The sequence below is a fragment of the Spermophilus citellus genome (genome assembly GCF_964194105.1).
Source record: "Spermophilus citellus genome assembly, chromosome: 9".
Classification (NCBI taxonomy): Eukaryota; Metazoa; Chordata; class Mammalia; order Rodentia; family Sciuridae; genus Spermophilus; species Spermophilus citellus.
Genome location: NC_138191.1, coordinates 7,635,135 through 7,656,993, shown reverse-complemented (window position 1 = coordinate 7,656,993; position 21,859 = coordinate 7,635,135). Strand labels below are relative to the sequence as shown.

At 55.3% G+C, this 21,859-nt stretch overlaps 1 protein-coding gene across 1 annotated transcript; it reads left to right on the top strand.

The window, feature by feature from the left end:
* Positions 1-292: 292 nt before the first annotated feature.
* INSRR (insulin receptor related receptor) lies at positions 293-17,683 on the top strand (the record flags this gene model as incomplete). The annotated part of the gene is made up of 22 exons (XM_081308572.1): positions 293-377; positions 3,947-4,498; positions 6,538-6,841; positions 6,946-7,088; positions 7,289-7,433; positions 8,724-8,938; positions 9,201-9,327; positions 11,416-11,654; positions 12,040-12,207; positions 12,308-12,503; positions 12,692-12,733; positions 12,810-13,030; positions 13,226-13,362; positions 13,449-13,611; positions 13,774-13,879; positions 14,523-14,575; positions 14,752-14,981; positions 16,009-16,119; positions 16,234-16,393; positions 16,802-16,931; positions 17,047-17,181; positions 17,443-17,683. The coding sequence occupies 22 exons, from the start codon at positions 293-295 to the stop codon at positions 17,681-17,683; spliced, it is 3,903 nt and encodes a 1,300-aa protein (XP_081164698.1).
* Between the last annotated feature and the right edge of the window lie 4,176 nt (positions 17,684-21,859).

The following is a 21,859-nucleotide window of genomic DNA, read 5'->3' as shown; positions in this document are numbered from 1 at the left end:
TGGGGTCCTTTCTGAGGCTCTCCCTGTCACTGCGTCTCTGTTCCCATCTCTCTGTCTCTGGAGTCACACGGAGTCCCTAGTCTCCAGCAGCCTGTCACTGGCCGTGTCTGTGGTCGCATTTCCTCCTCTGCCTCAGCAGTCAGAGCGGGGGATTCCAGCTCTCCCTGCCCTTTCCCTTCCCCTCCTTTCGAAGCCTGGGCCTTGGCGTCCTTTAAGGTGGTCAGACCCTTCTCTTCTCTGGTGGAGCCACCCGGAGGAGGGCCAAGACGGAACACAAGCCAGGGCTGGGACCATGGCAGTGCCTGGTCTGTGGCCCTGGGGAGCCTGCCACCTTATGATTCTCTTCTCCTTGGGATTTGGCCTGGATACACTAGAGGGTGAGTCCCCAGCACTGTCTCCCAGACTTCCATCTCCCTCCCAGAGAGCTGGCTAGGAAGCCAAACAACTGAGCCTCCAGCCGGAATGCATCTTATTCTTTACTGCAATGTGAAGACTTAGGTCAGCTCTCAGAAGGACTTCCCATTGGGAAAAACAGTTAGTGGTCTACATAAAAGTGTTTCTTCTCTCAGCTCCCTAGGAGATGAGGACTTGGAAATGGGATAAATAGATGTCTTCCATTCCAGTTTGTGAAGTCATGATCCTTGTAAAATCTGTATGAGAACCATAAATGAGGCTGTAAGAGTGTGAGGTCATTTGTGGGGCCATGGAATGGGAAGGGACAAGGCTGGGACAGGTAGCTGAGAACCAGGCGCTATTAAGTAACTGAATGTGCAGGCGGGAAACAGGCTCAGTCAATGGGGCAGTAAACCTAGACAGGTCCCGAGCTCCTGCATTCAGGTCCCTGTCCCTTGTCCCCCACTCTCAGGACCTGTCTGCGGTAGGGAGAGGGCCTGGCTCTGGGGAAGAGCTGCCTTTCCCTAGTGTCCCAGCCTTCGTCCTGTCCCCAGATGGACACTTTCCACAAGTAGGGATCAGAAGCTGGGGTGTGACCTTGAAGGCAAGTGGCCCTCATGGGCACAGCAGGGGATCAATGGGGGGAGGAAAAGGAGCAATGGGGGAAGAGTCAAAGGGGAAAGAATAAGTGGGATCCCCTTCCTCAATCCCACCACCCCCTCCAGACTGAGGGAGCTCCGGAATCTATTGCTCTGTGCCTGCCTGAGGGGTCTCATGATGTCCTTGAGACTGGGGGCCCCCAGGGGCAGGGGACAGCCTCCCCTTCCTACAGAGACAGGGGAGTGATGCAAATGGGTTGGGGTCGGGGGTCCCCTGAGGGGTGCTAGTCCCAGAGTCTCTGCCTGCAAACCACAGTGCCCCTCCACTGAGCCCCCTCCTCTCCCCCTCCATTGCTGTGCCAGGACAGGGCCCAGCGGATGCCAGCCGGGAACACAGTTGTCAGGGCAGGAGCATGTCCCTGGGTGAGTGGGGTCAGTGTTTGGTCAGGGGACACAGATGCTGCGTTCCCAGTGCAGCTCTGCAGAGCTGTGTCTTGAGGGAAGGCAGGGGTTAATTTGCAAAGGTCTTAGATTTGTTTTTCCAAATGACTCCCATCAGGGGAGCCCTAGAGAGGCAGGGGCATGATGGGAAGTGGGCGCCTGAGAGAACCCCCCATCTGCCTGGCAGAGCCTGATTGGCCTTCTCCTGGAGGGCTAGAAGTGTCTTCTCCTTCTCTGCCTCCCTTTGGTGTGTGTGCGGCTGCCTGAGCCCAGACACACACACACGCGCGCACACACACACACACACACACACACACACACACACACGGCTGCTGGGCAGAGCCAAGCTCAGGACCACTGATAACCATGTGAAGAAGGAGAGAAGCAAGCCCCTGGGAGCCAGCCTCCCCTGCCCCGGCCCCTCTAACAAACCATCACCGAATGAGCCTGGACAGTGCGTGTGATGTTGCCGCAGCGCCAGGTGGGGAGGGAGGCAGCAGAGGCTGGACAGGTCAGCTGGACCAGACTTGCAGCTTCAGCAAGGGGAGCCACGCAAGGCCCCTTGGGAGAAACTGAAGCAGGCATCCAGCCCCTACAGGGGAAGAGCCCTAAGTTCCTTGGGCGACAACAACGGGGAGTAGACCTGGGGCCGAGTCTGAGGAAGGCAGGCATTCTGGGTCCCCAGGGAGGAGGGATGTGGGACGCAGATGCCCATGGTCCACAGTCCCCAGGAGCCCTGTTGTTCCAGCCCTGCACTGGGCATCATGGGGCATGCAGAGCTGACTCCTGGGCCCCATCCTCCCTGGAGGGGGTGATGGAGACGAGGACAACAGTGTCAGGTGACGCCCCAGGTATGCTCATGACTAGCCTTGATGGACTAAGTACAACTAAGCCCGAAGGGGAAGTGAGTGACTGAGGATCAGAGGGTTAGGAGGAGCCTTGGCCTGGGCTGTACAGGACAAGGACTGAGGCTGGAGACAGGAGTGGGATCAGGTAATCTACACCCAGAGTGTCGGGCCTAAGAACTGAAATGCGAGCTCTGGCAAGGGGAGCCATGGAGTGTCCTTCAAGGGTAAGCCAAGGCAGGAGCCAGGCAGAGAAGGCAGGACGATGCGTTGGGCACGGGGGCCCATGCCTCTAATGTCAACAACTTGGGAGACTGAGACAGGATGACTGCAAGTTCAAGGCCAGCCTGGGCCTGAGACCAGCCTGAGACCCTGTCTCAAAATTAAAAAAAAAAAAAAAAAAATTAAAGGGCTGGGGATGTAGCTCAGTGGTAGACTGCCTGCCCTTGGGTTATATCCCTAAGACCACCAAAAAAAAAAAAAAAAAAAAAAAAGAGAGGGGCATGAAGCTCAGTGCTCATTGCTTCCCAGCCTCAGAATTCAATCACCTGTCAAATATTTATTGAGTGCCAGTTTTGTGTCAGGCACTCTACCGTGCACTAGGATCCAGCGATGAATTAAGCAAAGATCACTGCCCTATGGAGCTTACAAAAAACAAAATAAATAAAGTAGATTATATATTAACCAGTGTTGAGAGCGCTAGAGAAAAATTAAACAGGGGATGGAGGGTGGGTAGTGTCACAGTTTTCAAAAGGATGGTCACTTATGAAGGTGAGGAAACCACGTAGGTGGAAGAGTGTTCTACCTAGAGGGAACAGAAGGGACAGAGACCCTGAGGCAGGAGTTGGCCGATTGTTTGAGGGACATCCAAAAGGTCAAAGTGGTTGAAGGAGAGAAAGAAAAGGAATGAAATCAGGGGGTTACAGGGGCCCAAACTGTAGGGCTTTGACTTTTACATCAAGCAAGATGGGAGTCATGGGAGGTGGCGCTCAAGCACAGGAGGAGTGTGGTCCAACCGTGTCTTGGGGTGACCCTGGCGTTAGAGTGGAGAACAGCCCAGAGAGGCCAGGCAGAAGCAGGAAGGCAATTTTGGAGGCTGTAGATCCAGAGTAAGACGATGGTGGAAACCTCGAGAGTGGTGACCAGTGGTCAGGTTCTGGACATAAATAAAATATGAAGCCCACAGAACATAGAGGGAGGGAAAGAAAAGTTAAGGGTAGCCAGACACAGTGGCACCCGCCTGTCACCCCAGTGACTCAGGAGGCTAAGGTAGGAGGATTGAAAGTTTGAGGCCAGCCTGGGCAATTTAGTGAGACACTGTCTCAAAGTAAAAAATAGAAAGGGTAGGGGATGTCGCTCAGCCGTGGGGCACCCCTGGATGAACCCCTAGTACCCCAAAAAGAAAAAGGGTCAGGCAGGACTGCAAGAGCGAACTTGCTATTGACTGAGGGGAAGTAGGTTTGGATGCGGAAATCAAGGACTCACTTATGGCTATAGTGGCTGGTGAGCCCTCTGAGACCCTGGGGGGAGGCCACCCCTCGCCCAAAGCAGAGCCTGACACCATCCGGTGTCCGGCAGCGCATGTGGTTCCCTTAGCCCAAAGCAGCCAGGGGCGACGGGTGCCTGGCCCGGGATGCACTCACTGTCGCATGCCATGTGTGCCCACAGTGTGCCCCAGCCTGGACATCCGCTCAGAGGTGGCGGAGCTGCGGCGGCTGGAGAACTGCAGCGTGGTGGAGGGCCACTTGCAGATCCTGCTCATGTTCACGGCCACGGGGGAGGACTTCCGCGGCCTCAGTTTCCCCCGCCTCACCCAGGTCACCGACTACCTCCTGCTCTTCCGCGTCTACGGCCTGGAGAGCCTGCGGGACCTCTTCCCCAACCTCGCGGTGATCCGGGGGGCGCGCCTCTTCCTGGGCTACGCGCTGGTCATCTTTGAGATGCCACACCTGCGAGATGTGGGGCTGCCCGCGCTGGGGGCTGTGCTGCGTGGGGCTGTGCGGGTGGAGAAGAACCAGGAGCTCTGCCACCTGTCCACCATCGACTGGGGACTGCTGCAGCCTGCGCCCGGTGCCAACCACATCGTGGGCAACAAGCTGGGCGAGGAGTGTGCAGATGTGTGCCCAGGGGTGCTGGGAGCCGCTGGTGAGCCCTGTGCCAGGACCACCTTTGGTGGGCACACAGACTACAGGTGCTGGACCTCCAGCCACTGTCAGAGAGGTGGGTGTGGCACAGAATATGGGGGGGGGCCGCACAGGGAAGCAGGGCCAGGTGGGCCAGGGTGGGCGCAGGATGGTGCAGTGGGTACCTACTGCCACTGATTTAATCTTGTCCAATGAGGCGGGTACTATAGTTATTCCCATTTTACAGATAATGAAACTGAGGTGCAGGAGAGTTAAGTAACTGATGTAGCAACTAGGAGTAGATACAAAATGGCATCAAAGCCAGGCCCCGTGGTGCAGGCCTACAATCCCAGTGATTCAGGAGACGGAAGCAGGAGGATCACGAGCTGGAGGCCAGTCTGGGCAACTTAGAAAGATTCTGTCTCAAAATAAAAATATAAAAAGAGTTGGGGGAAAAAAAAAGAAGAAAAAAAAAGAGTTGGGGATGTAGTTCAGTGGTAATGTGCCCCTGGGTTCAATCCCCAGTACTGGAGGCAGGATCAGAATCAGGTAGTCATGGAATAGGACAAGGACAGGTACAAACAAGGCAGGCATGGGGCAGGGGGGGAAATATGCACATATGGACAGAAGACTGAACAGGCAGTCTTAGGTCAAGGCCAGGCGGCTGGGTCCAGGACTCAGCTCTACTGCTTACTGGCTGTGCCTCAGGCCCCTCTTCTGTAAAGGGATCCCAGGGTTGTCAGGAGGGATGAGTTCCATAGAGTATTAGAGAAGCGCCTGGGCCACCGTAGTGGTTCTGGTTCATAATAAAAGTGGCCACGTGCTAAGTGCAGCGGCTCACACCTATGATCCCAGGCACTAGGAATCCTAAGGCAGTGGGACTACAATTTCAAGGCCAGCCTGGGCCACTTAGTGAGACCCTGTCTCAAAAAAAAAAAAAAAAAAAAAAGAAAAAAATTAAAAGGAGAGCTGGGGGTGTAGCTCAGTGGTAGAGCACCCTGGGTTCAATCCCCAGTGCTGGTGGCGCACATCTATAATTCCAGCAGCTCTGGAGACTGAGGGAGGAGGAGCAGGATTTCAAAGCCATCCTCAGCTATATAGGGAGGACCTAAGCAATTCAGCGAGACCCTGTCCTTAAATAAAATATTTTTAAAAAGGCTGGGGATGTGGCTCAGTGGTTGAACACCTCTGGGATCAGTCACCAGTACCAAAAATAAAAATAAAAAAAGAAAGAAAGAGGGAAGAAGAAGAGGAGGAGGAAGAAGAGAGGAGGAGGAGGAGGTTATTTATGGAGACACAGGAAAAGAGTAGAGAAGAGAGGGGGAGAGAAGGAGGAGTGCTAGTGGAGGGGAAGTGAAAGTTATGGGGAGAAAGGAAGACCTTTCGGAAGCCGGGAGCAGATCTGGGATCTGCAGCCTAGGAGTCTCTTCCAGACAGTTCAAGGAGGTCAGTTCCTCTCACCTACTAAGGGCAGGCGAGTAACCGGATCCCTGCTGTAGCGGAGGCCACTTCCCTGAGCCTCCCTGTTGGCTGTAAACACAGCTGTTCCAAGTCCTCTCATGTACAGTATCAACAGAGCCTGGCTGACCCCACCCCACACATGGCTCCCAGACACCCAGCTGCCCCGGTGCCCATCCAGGCTCTGTGTCCCTGGCACTGAACCCACCGCTGCTGCTGCTGGGGCCACCCCCTGCCCCGGGGAAGGGGGAGCTGGAGAGGGAGGCAGAATGGGCAGGGCATGGACACATGAGGGGTGGTGACCCTTCCCTCCACACGCTCCCAAGCCCACCTCGCCCCTGGCCTCACTGCTCAGGAAAGACCAGCTGGTTCACCCTGGCACCGTGCCCAGCGATGATGTGGGCACCAGGCCTAGACAGAACAGCAGGCCGGAGAGCAGCAACCCTGATGGGCAAGGTCACCGCTCTGTCCTGAGTTCTAACACCTTCAACTGGACACCGTGGGAGGTGGAGAGCCACAGAGAGGAGTGATGATCCTGGTCCTCAGAAGACCCTGTCGGAAGGAAACCGGTGTCACCTGAATCAGAGGATGCAAGCTGAGAGTGCCATGGGGTCAGGCTGGCATAGGGTGACAGGGCTGAGGGGAGTGGTGAGGTCTGACCCAGCTCTCTGCCCACAGTGTGTCCCTGCCCCCAAGGCCTGGCCTGCATGGCCGGGGGCGCCTGCTGCCACGCCGAGTGTCTGGGGGGCTGCAGCCGGCCTGAAGACCCTCGGGCCTGCGTGGCCTGCCGCCACCTGTACTTCCAGGGAGCCTGCCACAGAGCCTGCCCTCCAGGCACCTACCAGCAGGAGTCCTGGCGCTGCGTCACGGCCGAGCACTGTGCCAGCCTGCGCTCAGTGCCCGGCCGCGCCTCCACCTTCGGCATCCACCAGGGCAGCTGCCTGGCCCAGTGCCCGCCAGGCTTCACCCGCAATGGCAGCAGGTGAGCGGAGGGTGGAGGGTGGAGGGGGGAAGCCTGGGCCGGTGAGGAGGCCTGAGGAGGCCCACAGGGATCCAGAGCTCATGCCACCCGATTGTCCCCACCAGCATATTCTGCCATAAATGCGAGGGGCTGTGCCCGAAAGAATGCAAGGTGGGCACCAAGACCATCGACTCCGTGCAGGCGGCCCAGGACCTGGTGGGCTGCACCCACGTGGAGGGGAGCCTCATCCTCAACCTCCGCCAGGGCTGTCAGTACCTCCTGTGGCCGTGGGCCTCCTCCTCACCACACCCGCCCTCCCAGCCTTGCCCATTACAACCAGCTGGCTAAGTTCCACTTTCTTCACCCAGGCCCAGCCCTGAGGACCCACTCACCCCAGACCTCCTCCTGCCCCTGCCCTGTGGGCCGGCCCCTTCCCTACTCCGGCCCACCCCTGTCTTCCTTCCTCAGACAACCTGGAGCCCGAACTGCAGCGCAGCCTGGGGCTGGTGGAGACCATCACTGGCTTCCTCAAAATCAAACACTCCTTCGCACTCGTGTCCCTGGGCTTCTTGAAGAACCTCAAGCTAATCCGGGGGGATGCCATGGTGGATGGGTAAGGGGTCAGAATCAGGCCTCCATCCAGCCCCTTCCCTCAGCATTCCCAAAAGAATGGTGAAGTCAATGGGCTGTGGAACCTGTTCAGCCACTTACTAGCTGTGTGACTCTGGATAGGTTACTTCTCTGGCTGTTTTTCATTGATAAAATGAGGCTACTTTAACACTACTTATTTCTTAGGGGCTGCTGTGAATATTACTTAAATTGTGATGTGTAAAGCACTTAAAATAATGCCTGGAACGCAGTGTATACAATACAAATCAGAGTTACACAGAACTCCATAAGGATTGGCCATAATTGTTAACATCCGATCCTGCGTAACATGCCTGCATAGCATGTTTTGCCTGGGTTTTAAACTCACTCCCACCAACAACTGGACAAGACCTAGCCAGAATGTAGCCAGGATTTTTCAAAATAAAAAGAATGCTTTAAATTAGCATCACAGTGGTGCACACCTGTAATCCCAATGACTCAGGACCTGAGATAGGAAGATCACAAGTTCAAGGACAGTCTGGTCAATTTAGTAAGACCCTATCTCAAAATTTAAAAAATAAAATAAAATAAAAAGACTACAAATGTAGCTTAGTAGTAAAATGCTCCTGGGTTCAATCCCCAGTACTAAAATAATAAGGATAAATAATAAATTAATTAATTAATTAACATCAGCCGGAGCATGGTAGCTCATGCCTATAATCTCAGCAATGCAGAAGGCTGATGCAGGAGGATTGCAAGTTGAAGACCAGTCTCAGCAACTTAGTGAGACCCTGTCTCAAAATAAAAAAATAAAAAGGGTTGGGATGTGGCTCAGTGGTAAAGCTCCTCTGGGTTCAGTCCCCAGTACTCCCCCCCACAAACACACACACAAAGTTAGCATTAGTCAGGTGCTTTCCTGTGGCTCCTCATGGCTCCTGGCACATTGTCGGTTACACCTAGAGGTGCCCACACCCCAGCCTGAGACCCACTGCCTCAGGATGAGAACCATCCCTCCTGTGTCCCCCAAATCAGGATGCAGCAAGTGTTCAAAGTGAGATGAAGTCAGGAAGGAAACAGGGTAGCTCTTGAGCCCATTTCATTGATGGGAACAACAGAGAGGACAGATGACCAGCCAGACATCACACTCCTGGTCAGTAGCACAGAGTGGGTGTGCCCAAGCCCCCTACCCCTGTGCTCTGGCTGTGAGAGGCTGCCCATGCCCAGTACCACCCCTCCAGGAGGAGCCCCAAAGCCACCCCTTTGGCACCCCCAGCCCCTACCTCCCTACAGAACAAGGTCGCCTGGCCTCCCCCAGGAACTACACTCTGTACGTGCTGGACAACCAGAACCTGCAACAGCTGGGGTCCTGGGTGGCCACTGGGCTCACCATTCCTGTGGGCAAGATCTACTTTGCCTTCAATCCGCGCCTCTGCTTGGAGCACATCTACCGATTGGAGGAGGTGACGGGCACCCGGGGTCGGCAAAACAAGGCTGAGATCAACCCCCGCACCAATGGAGACCGCGCTGCCTGTAAGGCCCAGACCGGTCCCCAGAGCGAGCAGCGCTCACAATGCCACGCGACCCCCAGGCACAGCGGGACGCTCAGGCGCGCTGCCATCCCCACACCCTGCAACGCACCAGGCATATGCACTCGCACTCGGGTGGGAGGGGTCGCTTGAAGGGGACAGCCACTTTGGAGGTCCCGTGGTGGGTGGGATGCCTCGGGGCAGGGTGGGGCTCGAGCAGGTGACAGGCGCGTTGGGAGCAGTGTTTACCCGGTCCCTGAGCCCAGGCCAGACTCGCACCCTGCGCTTCGTGTCCAACGTGACGGAGACGGACCGCATCCTGCTGCGCTGGGAGCGCTACGAGCCGCTGGAGGCCCGCGACCTGCTCAGCTTCATCGTCTACTACAAGGAGTCGTGAGTACCCGGCGGGGCCGCCACCCAGGTCGTCAGAGAGGGACCGGCCGGAGGCCGACGAGGGCGGGGCGCCTGGGGCTCCGGAGAGCCGGGAGCTAGGACCCCCAAGTGACATTTCAGTGTGGGGCCCACACTGGGCGCTACTTCAGTTTCCCTCACCAAGGGACGAAGAGGACCGTCAGGGCTTCTGGGAGCTGCGATCCCTCTGCTGGAAGGCTTGATAATTAAACTTCAATTCACTATGCTAATGCTCCACACTGACCACACGCTCCTGCCCCAGCAGTGGTTTGGGGAGTGCCCATTAATTTGGCCAGTTTTAAGAGCAGCTCTGCCAGCATTTCATTAAAGCCCGAGAAAGGGAGGGTGCTGAGATGGCCAGGGACCGGTTGCTTGTTTCCTTGAAGAGAATGGAATGACCCTAGCAACAGGGATCACAGTTAGAACACAGAAGAACTTCCCCTCCAAACATGGCTAGGAATCAAAAAGAGGGGAGAAATGGATTTTGGAGGGCAGGAGTGAGGAATACTCTCTCCCAGAGAGAGAAGATGCAGCCATCTGGCTTGGAGAGACTGTCTATGAATTAAAATTGGAAATCTTTTTTTTTTTTTTTTTTTTTTTTTTTTTTAGGTCCTGCCTTAGGGGGAGGGTGAGAGGCTTCCCCAGTGGTGGGTGACTGGAGCTAGCATGAGGGGCTGGAGAATTTGTACAGTATAGATTCTGAATTGTCTAGTCCCCAGTACAGCCTGTAAGTCTGCATTGCCAAAGAGCTTCTAGGTGATGCTGAAGGTGCTGGTTCATGGATCACATTTTAAGAAGCACTGACAGGGTCTGCAATGTGAATGGCACCCCTGACTCATGAAGTTCCCAACTGCACAACTCTGCACAGATGCTTTTGGGCAACAAGAGCAGAGAATCATGGGGATCCTCCGGGGACTCCCTAATATTACTGCCTTGCAGTGTGACTGCTGTGCTCCCTCAGATGCATGCACGTGATCGTGGCTCACCCTTGGCATTGATTCTGCATCTCTACACACTTGCTCCTGGACTGTCCTGCTTCCATCCCAACAAGGGCAGGCACTTCCTGCTGAGCCTAAATCCCCCACTCACTTTTCTTTTCTTTCTTTCTTTTTTTTTTTTTTTTTTTGTACCAGGGATTGAACCCTGGGGCCACTTAACCACTGAGCCACATTCCCAGCATTCTTTATGTTTTATTTTGAGACAGGGTCTTGTTAAACTGTTTAAGGTCTGGATAAATTGTGGAGGTTGGCTTTGAACTCACAATCCTCCTGCCTCAGCCTCCAGAGTCTCTGGGATTATAAGCATATGCAACCACACTGGATTATCCTGTTTCCCTTTGACATCCCCTCAGGTTCTGTCCCTTGCTCCCTCTACCTCCCTCCAAAGCACGAAGCCCCAGATTTTCCCCATCATCTACCTTGACACCTCCCCTTGGGCTCCACTTTCATCTTTCCCAGCAACCAGCCCCCCCCCCCCAGGGGCTATAGAACTATGCTTATAGTCTTCAATTCCACTTGAGGGGAAGGCGGATTAGGATAACTTCATATATATATATATATATATATATATATATATATATCCACAATGCAAAAAAAATTGGGAAGTGGGTACTGGGAATTGAACCCTGGGGTGCTTTACCACTGAGCTACAATCTCCAGTCCTTTTATTTATTTTGAGGCAGGGCCTCATAAGTTGCAAAGGGTCTCGTTAAGTTACTGAAGCTCACCTTGAATTACAATCCTCCTGCCTCAGACTCCCAAGTCACTGAGATTATAGGTAGGCATGTGCCAACCCCTCCCAACTTACAGTGCAAACATTTTTAATGTTCCTTGTGACTAAAGCTTGGTATTTCCTGCTAACGATGAGGAGATGATTCATTACAAATTTGGTTGGCAACAGATATCACAGGGGGCACAGGGTCTATCAGGTGGATGGAGTTATGGCTCTGCCCTCATCCATAGTGGAAGAACAATGACAATGACAGTCTTCAGTTGATTCAGGAGGAAAGAGTATGCTAGAACATGGGGATGGGGCTGAGCCAGTTCTCAGTTCTGGGGACGGGGTGTTCAGCCCATTCCAGAATGCCACAGAGCATGTGGGTCCAGATGCCTGTGGAACTCAGAGCTGGAACCTGCTGGATGTGGAGCTGCCCCTAAGTCGCACCCAAGAGCCAGGGGTCACCTTAGCCCCCCTGAAGCCCTGGACACAGTATGCAGTGTTTGTGCGGGCTATCACACTGACCACTGCTGAGGACAGCCCTCATCAAGGAGCCCAGAGCCCCATCGTCTACCTCAGGACCCTGCCTGCAGGTAGGCTAAGCACTGAGAGGATCCAAGTCACTGTACCTGTATCTAGTGAGAAGAACGTCGGGGACCGAGGTACCAGAAACAGAGAGGCTAGGACACTGAAGGTCTGGTCCTAGAGACGGGGAGGTCAGAGGCCTGAGTCCTAGAAAGAATAGGGGGCATTCACCTGGGTGCTAGGGAGGGTGCCTTTGGAACAGTGCAGGAAATAAGCTGGGTGAACTCAAGGGACTTTGGAGAAGGAGAGGACAGCATTCTGATCTCTAGGAAGGAAGGTCACCTACGCCTCCAGAGAAGGGAGATGGACTCCAGAGAGCGAGGGACTCATTACCAGACACTATCTGGAAGGGGAACCCGTGGCCTCTGAGTGGTACTCTCTTCACACCCCCAGCACCCACGGTGCCCCAAGACGTCATCTCCATGTCCAACTCCTCCTCCCACCTCCTGGTGCGCTGGAAGCCACCGACCCAGCGCAACGGAAACATCACCTACTACCTGGTCCTGTGGCAGAGGCTGGCGGAGGACGGCGACCTCTACCTCAATGACTACTGCCACCGTGGTGCGCAGGCCGGCAGGGTGGGGGTTCAGGTCTGGCTCGGTGGGCACCAGAGGAGGGAAGACCCCCTCTCTAACGACTGTCTTCACGGACGCGGCGCTAGGCTTGCGGCTGCCCACGAGCAACCACGACTCCCGCTTCGACCGCGAAGATGGGGAACTCGAGGCCGAGACCGAACCGGGCTGCTGCCCCTGCCAGCACTCACCTCCTGGACAGGCCCTGCCGCCGCTGGAGGCGCAGGAGGCCTCGTTCCAGAAGAAGTTTGAAAACTTTCTGCACAACGCCATCACCATCCCCAAGTGCGACCAGGCACACGCCGAAGGGGCGGGTCTGGTGGGCGGGGCCTGGAGGGTGGGTCTCCCAGAGAGGTGGGGCCTTGGGCGGTGCCTGAGTTGTGGGCGGGTTTGGGGAGAAGGAGGTGTGCTGTCGCGGAGCGCGCGGGGGTGCGTTCCAGTGGAGCCTGATAGCGCCTTCCCGGGCTCCTTAGGTCCCCTTGGAAAGTGACCTCCCTCAACAAGAGCCCTGAAAGGTGAGCCGGGATGGCGCTGGGGACTGAGGGGCGAGACTCCAGGGAACGGGCCCTGGCTGACCTACGCCCTCTCCAGGGACTCGGTGCGGCACCGCCGGGCCGCCGGGACCCTCAGACTAGGGGACAACAGCTCGGATTTTGAGATCCAGGAGGACAAGGTTCCCCGAGAGCGGGCGGTGCTGAGCGGCTTGCGCCACTTCACGGAGTACCGGATCGACATCCACGCCTGCAACCACGCGGCGCACACCGTGGGCTGCAGCGCGGCCACCTTTGTCTTTGCGCGCACCATGCCCCACAGTAGGTACACCCCCACCTCTACCTCCACCGCTGTCCCTGACCTCCTCGCCCCAGAAACTCGCTTTGCTCGCCCCTCCCCGTTTCCATAATCCTAGAGCTTCCTCAGACCTTGCAGTTCAGCCCAGTTTAACTTGATTTTGAACGTGAGACAGAGGAACTACTTGTGGCCTGATTGCCAGATGGCCCCTCCCGCAGGAGAGGCTGATGGTATCCCAGGGAAGGTGGAGTGGGAGGCAGCCAGCAAGAGCAGTGTTCTCTTGCGGTGGCTTGAGCCACCGGACCCCAATGGACTCATCCTCAAGTATGAAATCAAGTACCGTCGCTCAGGAGAGGTAGGTACCCTAGGGCACCCCCTGTCTCAGCCCCTATTTTGTGCCTACATCCCCCTTCCCAGCCAGCTCTTCTGTGCTCCCCGTAGGAAGCCACAGTGCTGTGCGTGTCCCGGCTGAGATATGCCAAAGTTGGTGGGGTCCACCTGGCCCTGCTTCCCCCTGGGAACTACTCTGCGAGGGTTCGTGCCACTTCCCTGGCTGGCAATGGCTCTTGGACGGACAGTGTTGCCTTCTACATCCTTGGCCCAGGTACACAGACGAATCCCCAAACCACACTGCTTGATCCCCAGCCTACCAGACCCCTCTACCCCATCCTTCCCATCCTGGTCTCCCCGTGGTTAGAGGGGACCATCCCCTTCCCTTGGACTTTTCAATTTTTGACCCTGCCCTCTGCTGTCCTGTGACCACTAGAGGAGGAAGACTCCGGCGGTCTGCACATCCTCCTCACTGTCACCCCCGTGGGCCTCATGCTGCTCATCATTCTTGCTGCCCTCGGTTTCTTCTACGGCAGGAAGAGGTGATGATAGTTCCCACCGTCCTTCTCTTCCTCATGTCAGCACAGTCAGAGGGTGGGAGACCAGACAGCAGAGAGCACTGCCCCCCCACCCCACCCCGCGGATTAATTCTTCCCCGGAGATGACCTGGAGGAGTCATACCCCTAGGCTAGGGTGACCAATTCATCCTGGATAGCCTGGGATTTTCCCTGTTTTAGCAGGGAAACCCCTCCGTGTGGGCACACAGGGCCTGGTGGACCACTGCACTCTTGACGCAAGATGAGAAATAATGAATCTAGTCCTGCCATAGCAAGGGGACAGACAAGAGACCTCAGCATGTGTCCCAGACACTTCATATCAGATCCCTCTGGGACAGAATGCAAGAGGGATGTGAGAGCAGGACACTGGTCAGCTGAGTCCTAGGGATGTCCCGAAGGGTCAGGAACCCCTTTACTCCTGAGTCTGCCTACTCCCAACCTGCCATATTCCAGCACTCAGACCAAAATCAGCTTGGAAATGTTTTGTGCTTTCCTGGGAGGTCACCCTGACCTGGGCTGGGGTGTGGCCAATAACCCTCCTCCTCCAGGGGTCCCCTTCCTTGTGTTTGGAATGACTCATGCCTTCCCCAGGCCTCTTCCAGCCTGACCCCCTTGCTTCCTATTGCAGAAGTGGCACCCTGTATACCTCTGTGAATCCGGAGTACTTCAGCGCCTCTGATAGTAGGTCTGGGGGCGGGGGACAGGTGGTGTGGGAAGGGAGACAGAGCAGAGGAGAAGCTTCCAGGATACTTGCAGAAGGTGGCCTTGGGACTAAAGCACTTCCCAAGAGGAGGAAGAAGTGGGTGGAGGTGAGGCAGAGAGCAGCATCCCTGCCTCGTGACCCCTCCTCCTCTCAGTGTACGTCCCTGATGAGTGGGAGGTGCCCCGGGAGCAGATCTCCATCATCCGGGAGCTGGGCCAAGGCTCCTTTGGGATGGTCTATGAGGGCCTGGCACAAGGACTCGAGGCTGGAGAGAAGTCCACGCCGGTAGCCCTGAAGACGGTGAATGAGCTGGCCAGCCCACGGGAACGCATTGAATTCCTTAAAGAAGCTTCTGTCATGAAGGCATTCAAGTGTCACCATGTGGTAAGGAGGTCAGGCATTGTCCCGGTCATAATTAAAGTAAAAGTAAAAGTAAGTAAGAGGGAGAGAGGGTAAGAGGGAAAGAGTCAGAGATGACTTCAGGGCATCATCAAGATCAGGGCTGGGACTGTGGTTAGGACCCTAATTAGGAGCACCTAACTATAGTGGTGTACAACTGTAATCCCAGTGACTTGGGCCCAGAGACTAAGGAGTCTGAGGCAGGAGGATTGAAAGTTTGAAGCCAGCCTCAGCAACTTAGTGAGACCCTAACTAAAAAAAAAAAAAAAAAAAAAAAAAAAAAAAAAAAGCCACATGCCTGTAATCCCAACAGCTCAGTAGGCTGAGGATCTCAAATTCAAAGCCAGCCTCAGCAACTTAGTGAGGCCCTAAGCAATTTAGCAAGACCCTGTCTCAAAATAAAACAAAAATTAAATTAAAAAATTTAGAGGCTGGGCAAGGTGGTGCACACCTGTAATTCTAATAGCTCAGGAGGCTGAGGCAGGAGGATTGTGAATTCAAAGCCAGCCTTAGCAACTGTGCGGCACTAAGTAACCTGGGGATGTGGCTCAGTGGTTGAGTGCACCTGAGTTTAATCCCTGGTACAAAAAAAAAAAAAAAAAAAATTAGAAGGGCTGGGGATGTGGCTCAGTTGTAGAGCACCCCTGAGTTCAACCCCCAGTACCACACACGTACACACAACAAAAAAAGAAAGAAAAAAATCTTAGGGTTATGGCTATAGTTGAGACATGTCATGATTGGGGGTGTCCAGAGGATTTTTAGGGTCATGATTGGAATGGAAGTCAGAGTTGGGCCAAGTTCATGATGTGATTTTCAGATATGATCAAGGTTCTGAGGGCTGTGAGTTAGGGTCAGCATCGCTGTTAGATCAGGATTAAGGTTGGAGTTATGGCTGGGATAAAGGTCAGAGTGGATGTCTGGGTCAGGCTGTGGTCACAGCAGGTCAAGGTTTTGGCCAGGCTGATCAAAAGGAGGTGGGTATATGTGCAACCAAACTCTCTGTCCATCCCAGGTGCGTCTCCTGGGAGTTGTGTCTCAAGGCCAGCCAACTCTGGTCATCATGGAGCTAATGGCCCGGGGGGACCTCAAGAGCCATCTTCGGTCTTTGAGGCCGGAAGCAGAGGTGGGAACCAGGAAGACCCTGAGTCTTCAGAGGCTGGGGAGCCTGAGAAGACTTGGGCACAGTGTGGGGGCAAGTCCAGGTACCTTCTTCACCAGCCCTGTCTCTTGGCCCTAGAACAACCCCGGGCTCCCACAGCCAGCACTAGAGGACATGATCCAGATGGCTGGTGAGATCGCGGATGGCATGGCTTACCTGGCCGCCAACAAGTTCGTGCACCGAGACCTGGCAGCCCGTAACTGCATGGTGTCCCAGGACTTCACTGTCAAGATCGGGGGTACAGAGGGTGCCAGGCATGAGGGCCTCCTGAGGAGTAGAGACCCCCCTCGCTAGCTCCCCATAGCCACAGCTCCAACCCCGACAGCCTATGAGAACTTTGTCAAGTCAGTCCCCAGATGAGTCTCCTGGCCCAAGGTTGGAGACTTTGGGTGGGATGACCTCTGAGGTCCTTTGAGCCCCCACATAAGACTCTCGGAGGCTGTGGAGGTAGAGAGGGCTGGGAGAGGGATTCCAGAGAGGGCTGGGAGAGGGATTCCAGAGAGGGCTGGGAGAGGGATTCCAGAGAGGGCTGGGAGAGGGATTCCAGAGAGGGCTGGGAGAGGGATTCCAGAGAGGGCTGGGAGAGGGATTCCTGGGGCAGGATCTGGTGTGTGACCTCCATACCTCCTCCACCCGCTTTTTCTAGACTTCGGGATGACTCGGGACGTGTATGAGACAGACTATTACCGCAAGGGTGGGAAGGGGCTGCTGCCCGTGCGCTGGATGGCCCCCGAGTCCCTCAAAGATGGAATCTTCACCACCCACTCAGATGTCTGGTGGGGCTCGGCGAGATCAGAGGGTTCCGGGGATGGTGGGGTGTCATCTGGGCAGCCTGAGGGTGCACTGGGCAGCCTGAGGGTGCTGGGCTCAGGCCCACCTGTGTGTCCTCAGGTCCTTTGGTGTGGTGCTCTGGGAGATCGCGACCCTGGCCGAACAACCCTACCAGGGCCTGTCCAATGAGCAAGTGCTCAAATTTGTCATGGATGGCGGGGTCCTGGAGGAGCTGCAGAGCTGTCCCCTTCAGCTGTGAGTCACCCCTGCCTACCCCACCCCCAAGACCCCGGCCTGCCACCTCTGATGCTTCTGTGTCCACTGACCCCTGGCCCGCTGTGAGATGCCAGTTCTGCACTCTCACTAGGCAACCCCCACGCCACTGCCCTCCTCTGGTTCTCCCACACACAACGCCCCTGGACCCTCTGCTTCACCGAGGGACCCTCCCAATGTAGAAGGCTGGGAGTGAGCACCTGGAACTCCAGGATCCTCAACACTGCCTCCCCCGACTGCCAGGCAGGAGCTGATGAGCCGTTGCTGGCAGCAGAACCCACGCCTGCGCCCGACCTTCACCCACATCCTGGACAGCATACAGGAGGAGCTGAGGCCCTCCTTCCGCCTGCTCTCCTTCTACTACAGCCCAGAGTGCCGCGGAGGCCTGAGCTCCTTGCTACCCACTGACGCAGAGCCCGACTCCCCACTAACTCCAAAAGAGGCCTCAGAGGGCAGCCCCCCAAACGGGGGTCCAGGGCATTAAGGGGCTCCCCATTCCCTAGCTGACTGGCCTCTCGTGGGTAAAAAGGAAGGGACCCAATCTTTGTGCCCATGAGATGTCCAGATGTTCACCTCCCACCCAGCCATGCTCAGGGCAGGGAATGGCCAAGAGTGGGACAGAGAGCAGGAGCAGGAAGACGCGGGTGCAGTCAGAACAGACTCCTGCAGGAAAGAGCGTCAGCAGTCGGAGTTCATGGGAAAGCAAGCAGGGCCTCGGGCGGGAGGAATCATTAGACCACGGACAGGCATCCCACCTCCCGCAGAGGGAGAGGCCCTGCTCCCACTGAGAGGAGACAGCCCGTCTGCCCTGGAAGCAGAGTCGGATGAGCCCACCCTCAGCTCGGCACCTCCTGTGGACATCTGGGTTCATCAACGGGAGCAATCAGAGCCAGGCCTGGACCCCGTCCATCCATGCTTGGGACGCTCAGGATGGATGTACAGATTGCTGCCCGTCCTTCAACTGCATCACCTCCTCCCTTGGCCCCACACACAAGGGGGGCATGGTGAGAACCCCGGGCCTGGTGAGCAGGCCCCCAGCCTGCCCTGGTGGACCTGCCCCAATTCCTCTCCCCTGGCCCCACAGGGACCCCCAAGCTTGGTGCTCCTCCTTCTGGTTCCCCAGGGGCCTCCCTTGGTGCACATTCCCTGCTTTGTCCAGTCTTCCCCTCAGTCTTGGATCATTAAGGCTTAAAGAGCCGCGGCTCCTTCCCTCCCCGCCCCACCCCTGCCTCTCATGGGAGACTGGAGAAGGCACAATAAAGGCTGAGGTCTGTTTGGACCCAGGTCCCAGCAGTACTCTCTCCATCTCTATGCTGCACTTCCTCTCCCCCTCCTGCCTCTCGTGGGTAAAAAGGAAGGGACCCAATCTTTGGGACTTGAGGTGGTGACCCGAGGGTGGTAAGTAAGACAGGATAAGTACGCCACTCCATGAGGCGCTGAGCAGCCAGGCTGCCACGACAGGACCCAGGACAACTTGCCATTCCCTGGGCCAGAAGTGGTTGAACCCAGCAGGGAACCTTTCTGTCTGCCCTCCCGGCAGAGCCCAGCGTCCCCCACGCCCATCTTTGCGGTCTCCTGCTCTGTCTGGCCCCTGGGCCGGCATTTCCTCCCAGGAAATCCCAGGGCAGACTTTAAGTGGGAAGACCACGCATAGCGCTGCCTTTGAAAGACATTATAGCTGCACCACAGGGGAGTCAGGGTCCAAGGCTTTTATGTCAATGCCAGGACATCTGAAGAGGAAGAGGTGCAGGACAATGACCGCAAACCTTGGTGAAGCAATGGGAGGGGCAGGTCACAGTTTGGGACAATTTTTTTTTTAAGTGCTGGGGATTGAATGAAGGGCTTCACCATGCCAAGCACCCTCTTTACCACTGAGCTTCATGCTCTGTCCCTCAGACTCTTTAGTTTCCTGCATCTGTGTCTCTGGGACCACAGTGCTCAAGTTGCCACCCACTGCCACCAGTACTGAGCATCCTTGCTTGACAAGAGAGCGGTCAGACAGGGTGAGACCATCTCTATGACAGCAGCTATGCTGTTACCCTGACAGAGTCAGGGTGGGCATCAAGGACCACCTTGGGGAACAGACCCCTCCTCTGCCCTTGCCCAGCATTGGTGACTGAAGCAACAGTGACGCCTAATGGTTGGCAGCAGAACTGCAGCAGCTATTGGAGGAAAGAGCTGTAGGCCCCCATCTCTTGTTTTCTGTTGCTGGTCTTCTCAAGACTTTTAGGAGAATGGAAAAGAGGAGAGTCCACACAAAAGCCCTGGACCTAACACCCACACGCTCACACGGAGCTCACAGACATACTGAACCTGCAAACACTGCAGAAGCTGCAGTGGGGTCAAACCCTCCCCCACCAAGTCCCCAACCTCCAGTGCTGGGATTGCGTGCTCAGGAAGTGCTGGTCACCTGGGTGTGCTGGAGGAACTTCAGGAAGGGACTGGAATTTAAAGAAAAGAGGGCTCCAGGAATACCCTGCCTGCTGAGCACAGTGTAATCCCAGCAACTCAGGAGGCTGAGGCAGGAAGATTGCAAGTTTGAGACCAGCCTGACTCAAAATAAAAAATAAGAAGGGCTGGAAATGTAGCTCATTGGTATAACTACTGGTGGCTATTAGTAGAGCACCCCTGGGTTCAATCCCGAGTACAAAAAAAAAATCCTAGGCTGGGGATATAGCTCACTTGGTAGAGTGCCTGCCTCCCATTCACAAGACCCTGGGTTCAGTCCCCAGCACAAAAAAAAAAAAAAAAAAACAAAAACAAAAAACAAAAAACAAGGAAGGCTTGTGGAGGAAAGTCATGCCTTCTCTCACAGTGGCAGCTGGAGACAGGTACAGGTTGACCTGGGAAGGAGGGAAGGACACCCACCACAGAGGAGGAAGGGTAACTGCATGACCTAAGAGAGAGAGTCCCGAGCACCTTTCTTTCTTGTGTGTGGTACTGAGAGTCAAACCCGGGGTGCTCTATCCCTGAGCTCCATCCCAGCCCTTTTTATTTTATTTTATTTTTAATCTTGAGACAGGTTCTGGCTACGTTGCCCAGGCCAGCCCTGAACTTGTACTCTTTCTGTCTCAGCCTCCTGAGGCTCTGGGATTTCAGGCAGGCACCACCACACCAAGCCAGAAGCACAGTTCTTGGCCCCTCTGCCCAAATGGGACAGAACTCAAATAAATAGGAGCTGGGATTGTGGCTCCGAGGGAGGGCGCTTGCCTGGAGCGTGTGAGGGACTGCATTCGATTCTCAGCACCACGTATAAACAAACAAATAAATAAATATCCTGCAGCTGGACAGAAGGTAGAAGATGGAGTGGAGACAGAGGAGCATAAAGAATGTTTTAGAGAGTTCCATGTCTTGGAACTGTCGCTGTGTCCCTGGGACAGGTCCCCACCACCCAGGCAGAAGGGTACTGGGGATATTAGATCCCATGTCCCATCCCTTCCAAGCTCAGGAACAACCGATGTGTCTTTGTAGGAGGATGGAGGACAGGTGCTCGGGGGAGAGAAGTCCAGGGACCCCGGTGGGGGGGGGGCAGAGGGAGTCCGAGATCAGGAGAGCTGACCCCTGAGCCAGGTTCAGTAGGGGCAAGACCCAGCTCCTCTTCCTCTAGCCTCTAGGCAAATGGCTGCAGCCAAGGTGGCTCCCGAATATCACTGAGAGGGAAGAAGAGCAGGATACGAGGAGCTGAGCACAATGGGGCCTGCCTGCCATCCCAGCAAGAGAGGCTGAGGCAGGAGTACAGTTGCTTAGCGAGACCCTGTCTCAAAAGGAAAAGGCTGGGAGACGTAGCTCTGTGGCAGCTCAGACGTAGCCCGGGGTTCAACATCCAATACCAAAAAAAAAAAAAAAAGAAAGAAAGAAAAAAGTGGGGTTTCAAGGAGAGGAGAGCAGCATCTCACGTCTGTTCTTGGCGAGGTCTCTTACCCCCCAATAACGCTGTGCTCCCTCCAGTCCTAGGGGTCTTGGGCGGCAAGGCACCAGACCTTAGATGCCCATCCAGGGGGCAATCCTGAACAAACTGTGAACCTTCCCCTTGGCCTAAGGTCAACACCTGTGGAAGTTCCTCCCCTCCAAGTGTTTTGCCTTCTTCTCCAATTTTCTCTTGGGATGTTAGTGCACGGCCACTGTTTTAGTAGCTTTTTTTTTGTGCTGTGACTAAAAGACCTAACAAGAACAGTTTTATTGGAGGAAAAGTTTATTTGAGGGCTCACAGGTTCAGAGGTCTCAATCCATACCATAGACAGCAGGCTCCATTCCTTGAGGCTCGAGGTGACATAGGACAACATGGTGGAAGAGTGTGGCAGAGGGAAGCAGCTCTCATGATGATCAGAAAGCAGAGACTCCACTTGCCAGATACAAATGTGTACCACAAAGCCACGCCCCTAATTCCTCACCTCCTCCAGCCTCACCCCACCACTCAATTAATACCATCGGGGAATTAATTCACTGATTGGGTGAAGGTTCTCATAACCCAATCATTTGTCCTCTGAACCTTCTTGCATCGTCTTGCACATAAGCTTTTGGGGGACACCTCACATCCAGACCCTAATGACTACCAACCCACAGCTGAGGTCTTCCACCTTTCAGTCAGGAGTTCCTGCAAAACCCCAGGGCAACACTGCCTGCCCCTGGGGTGGAGGGGCGTTTAAGTTCCCCCCCAACC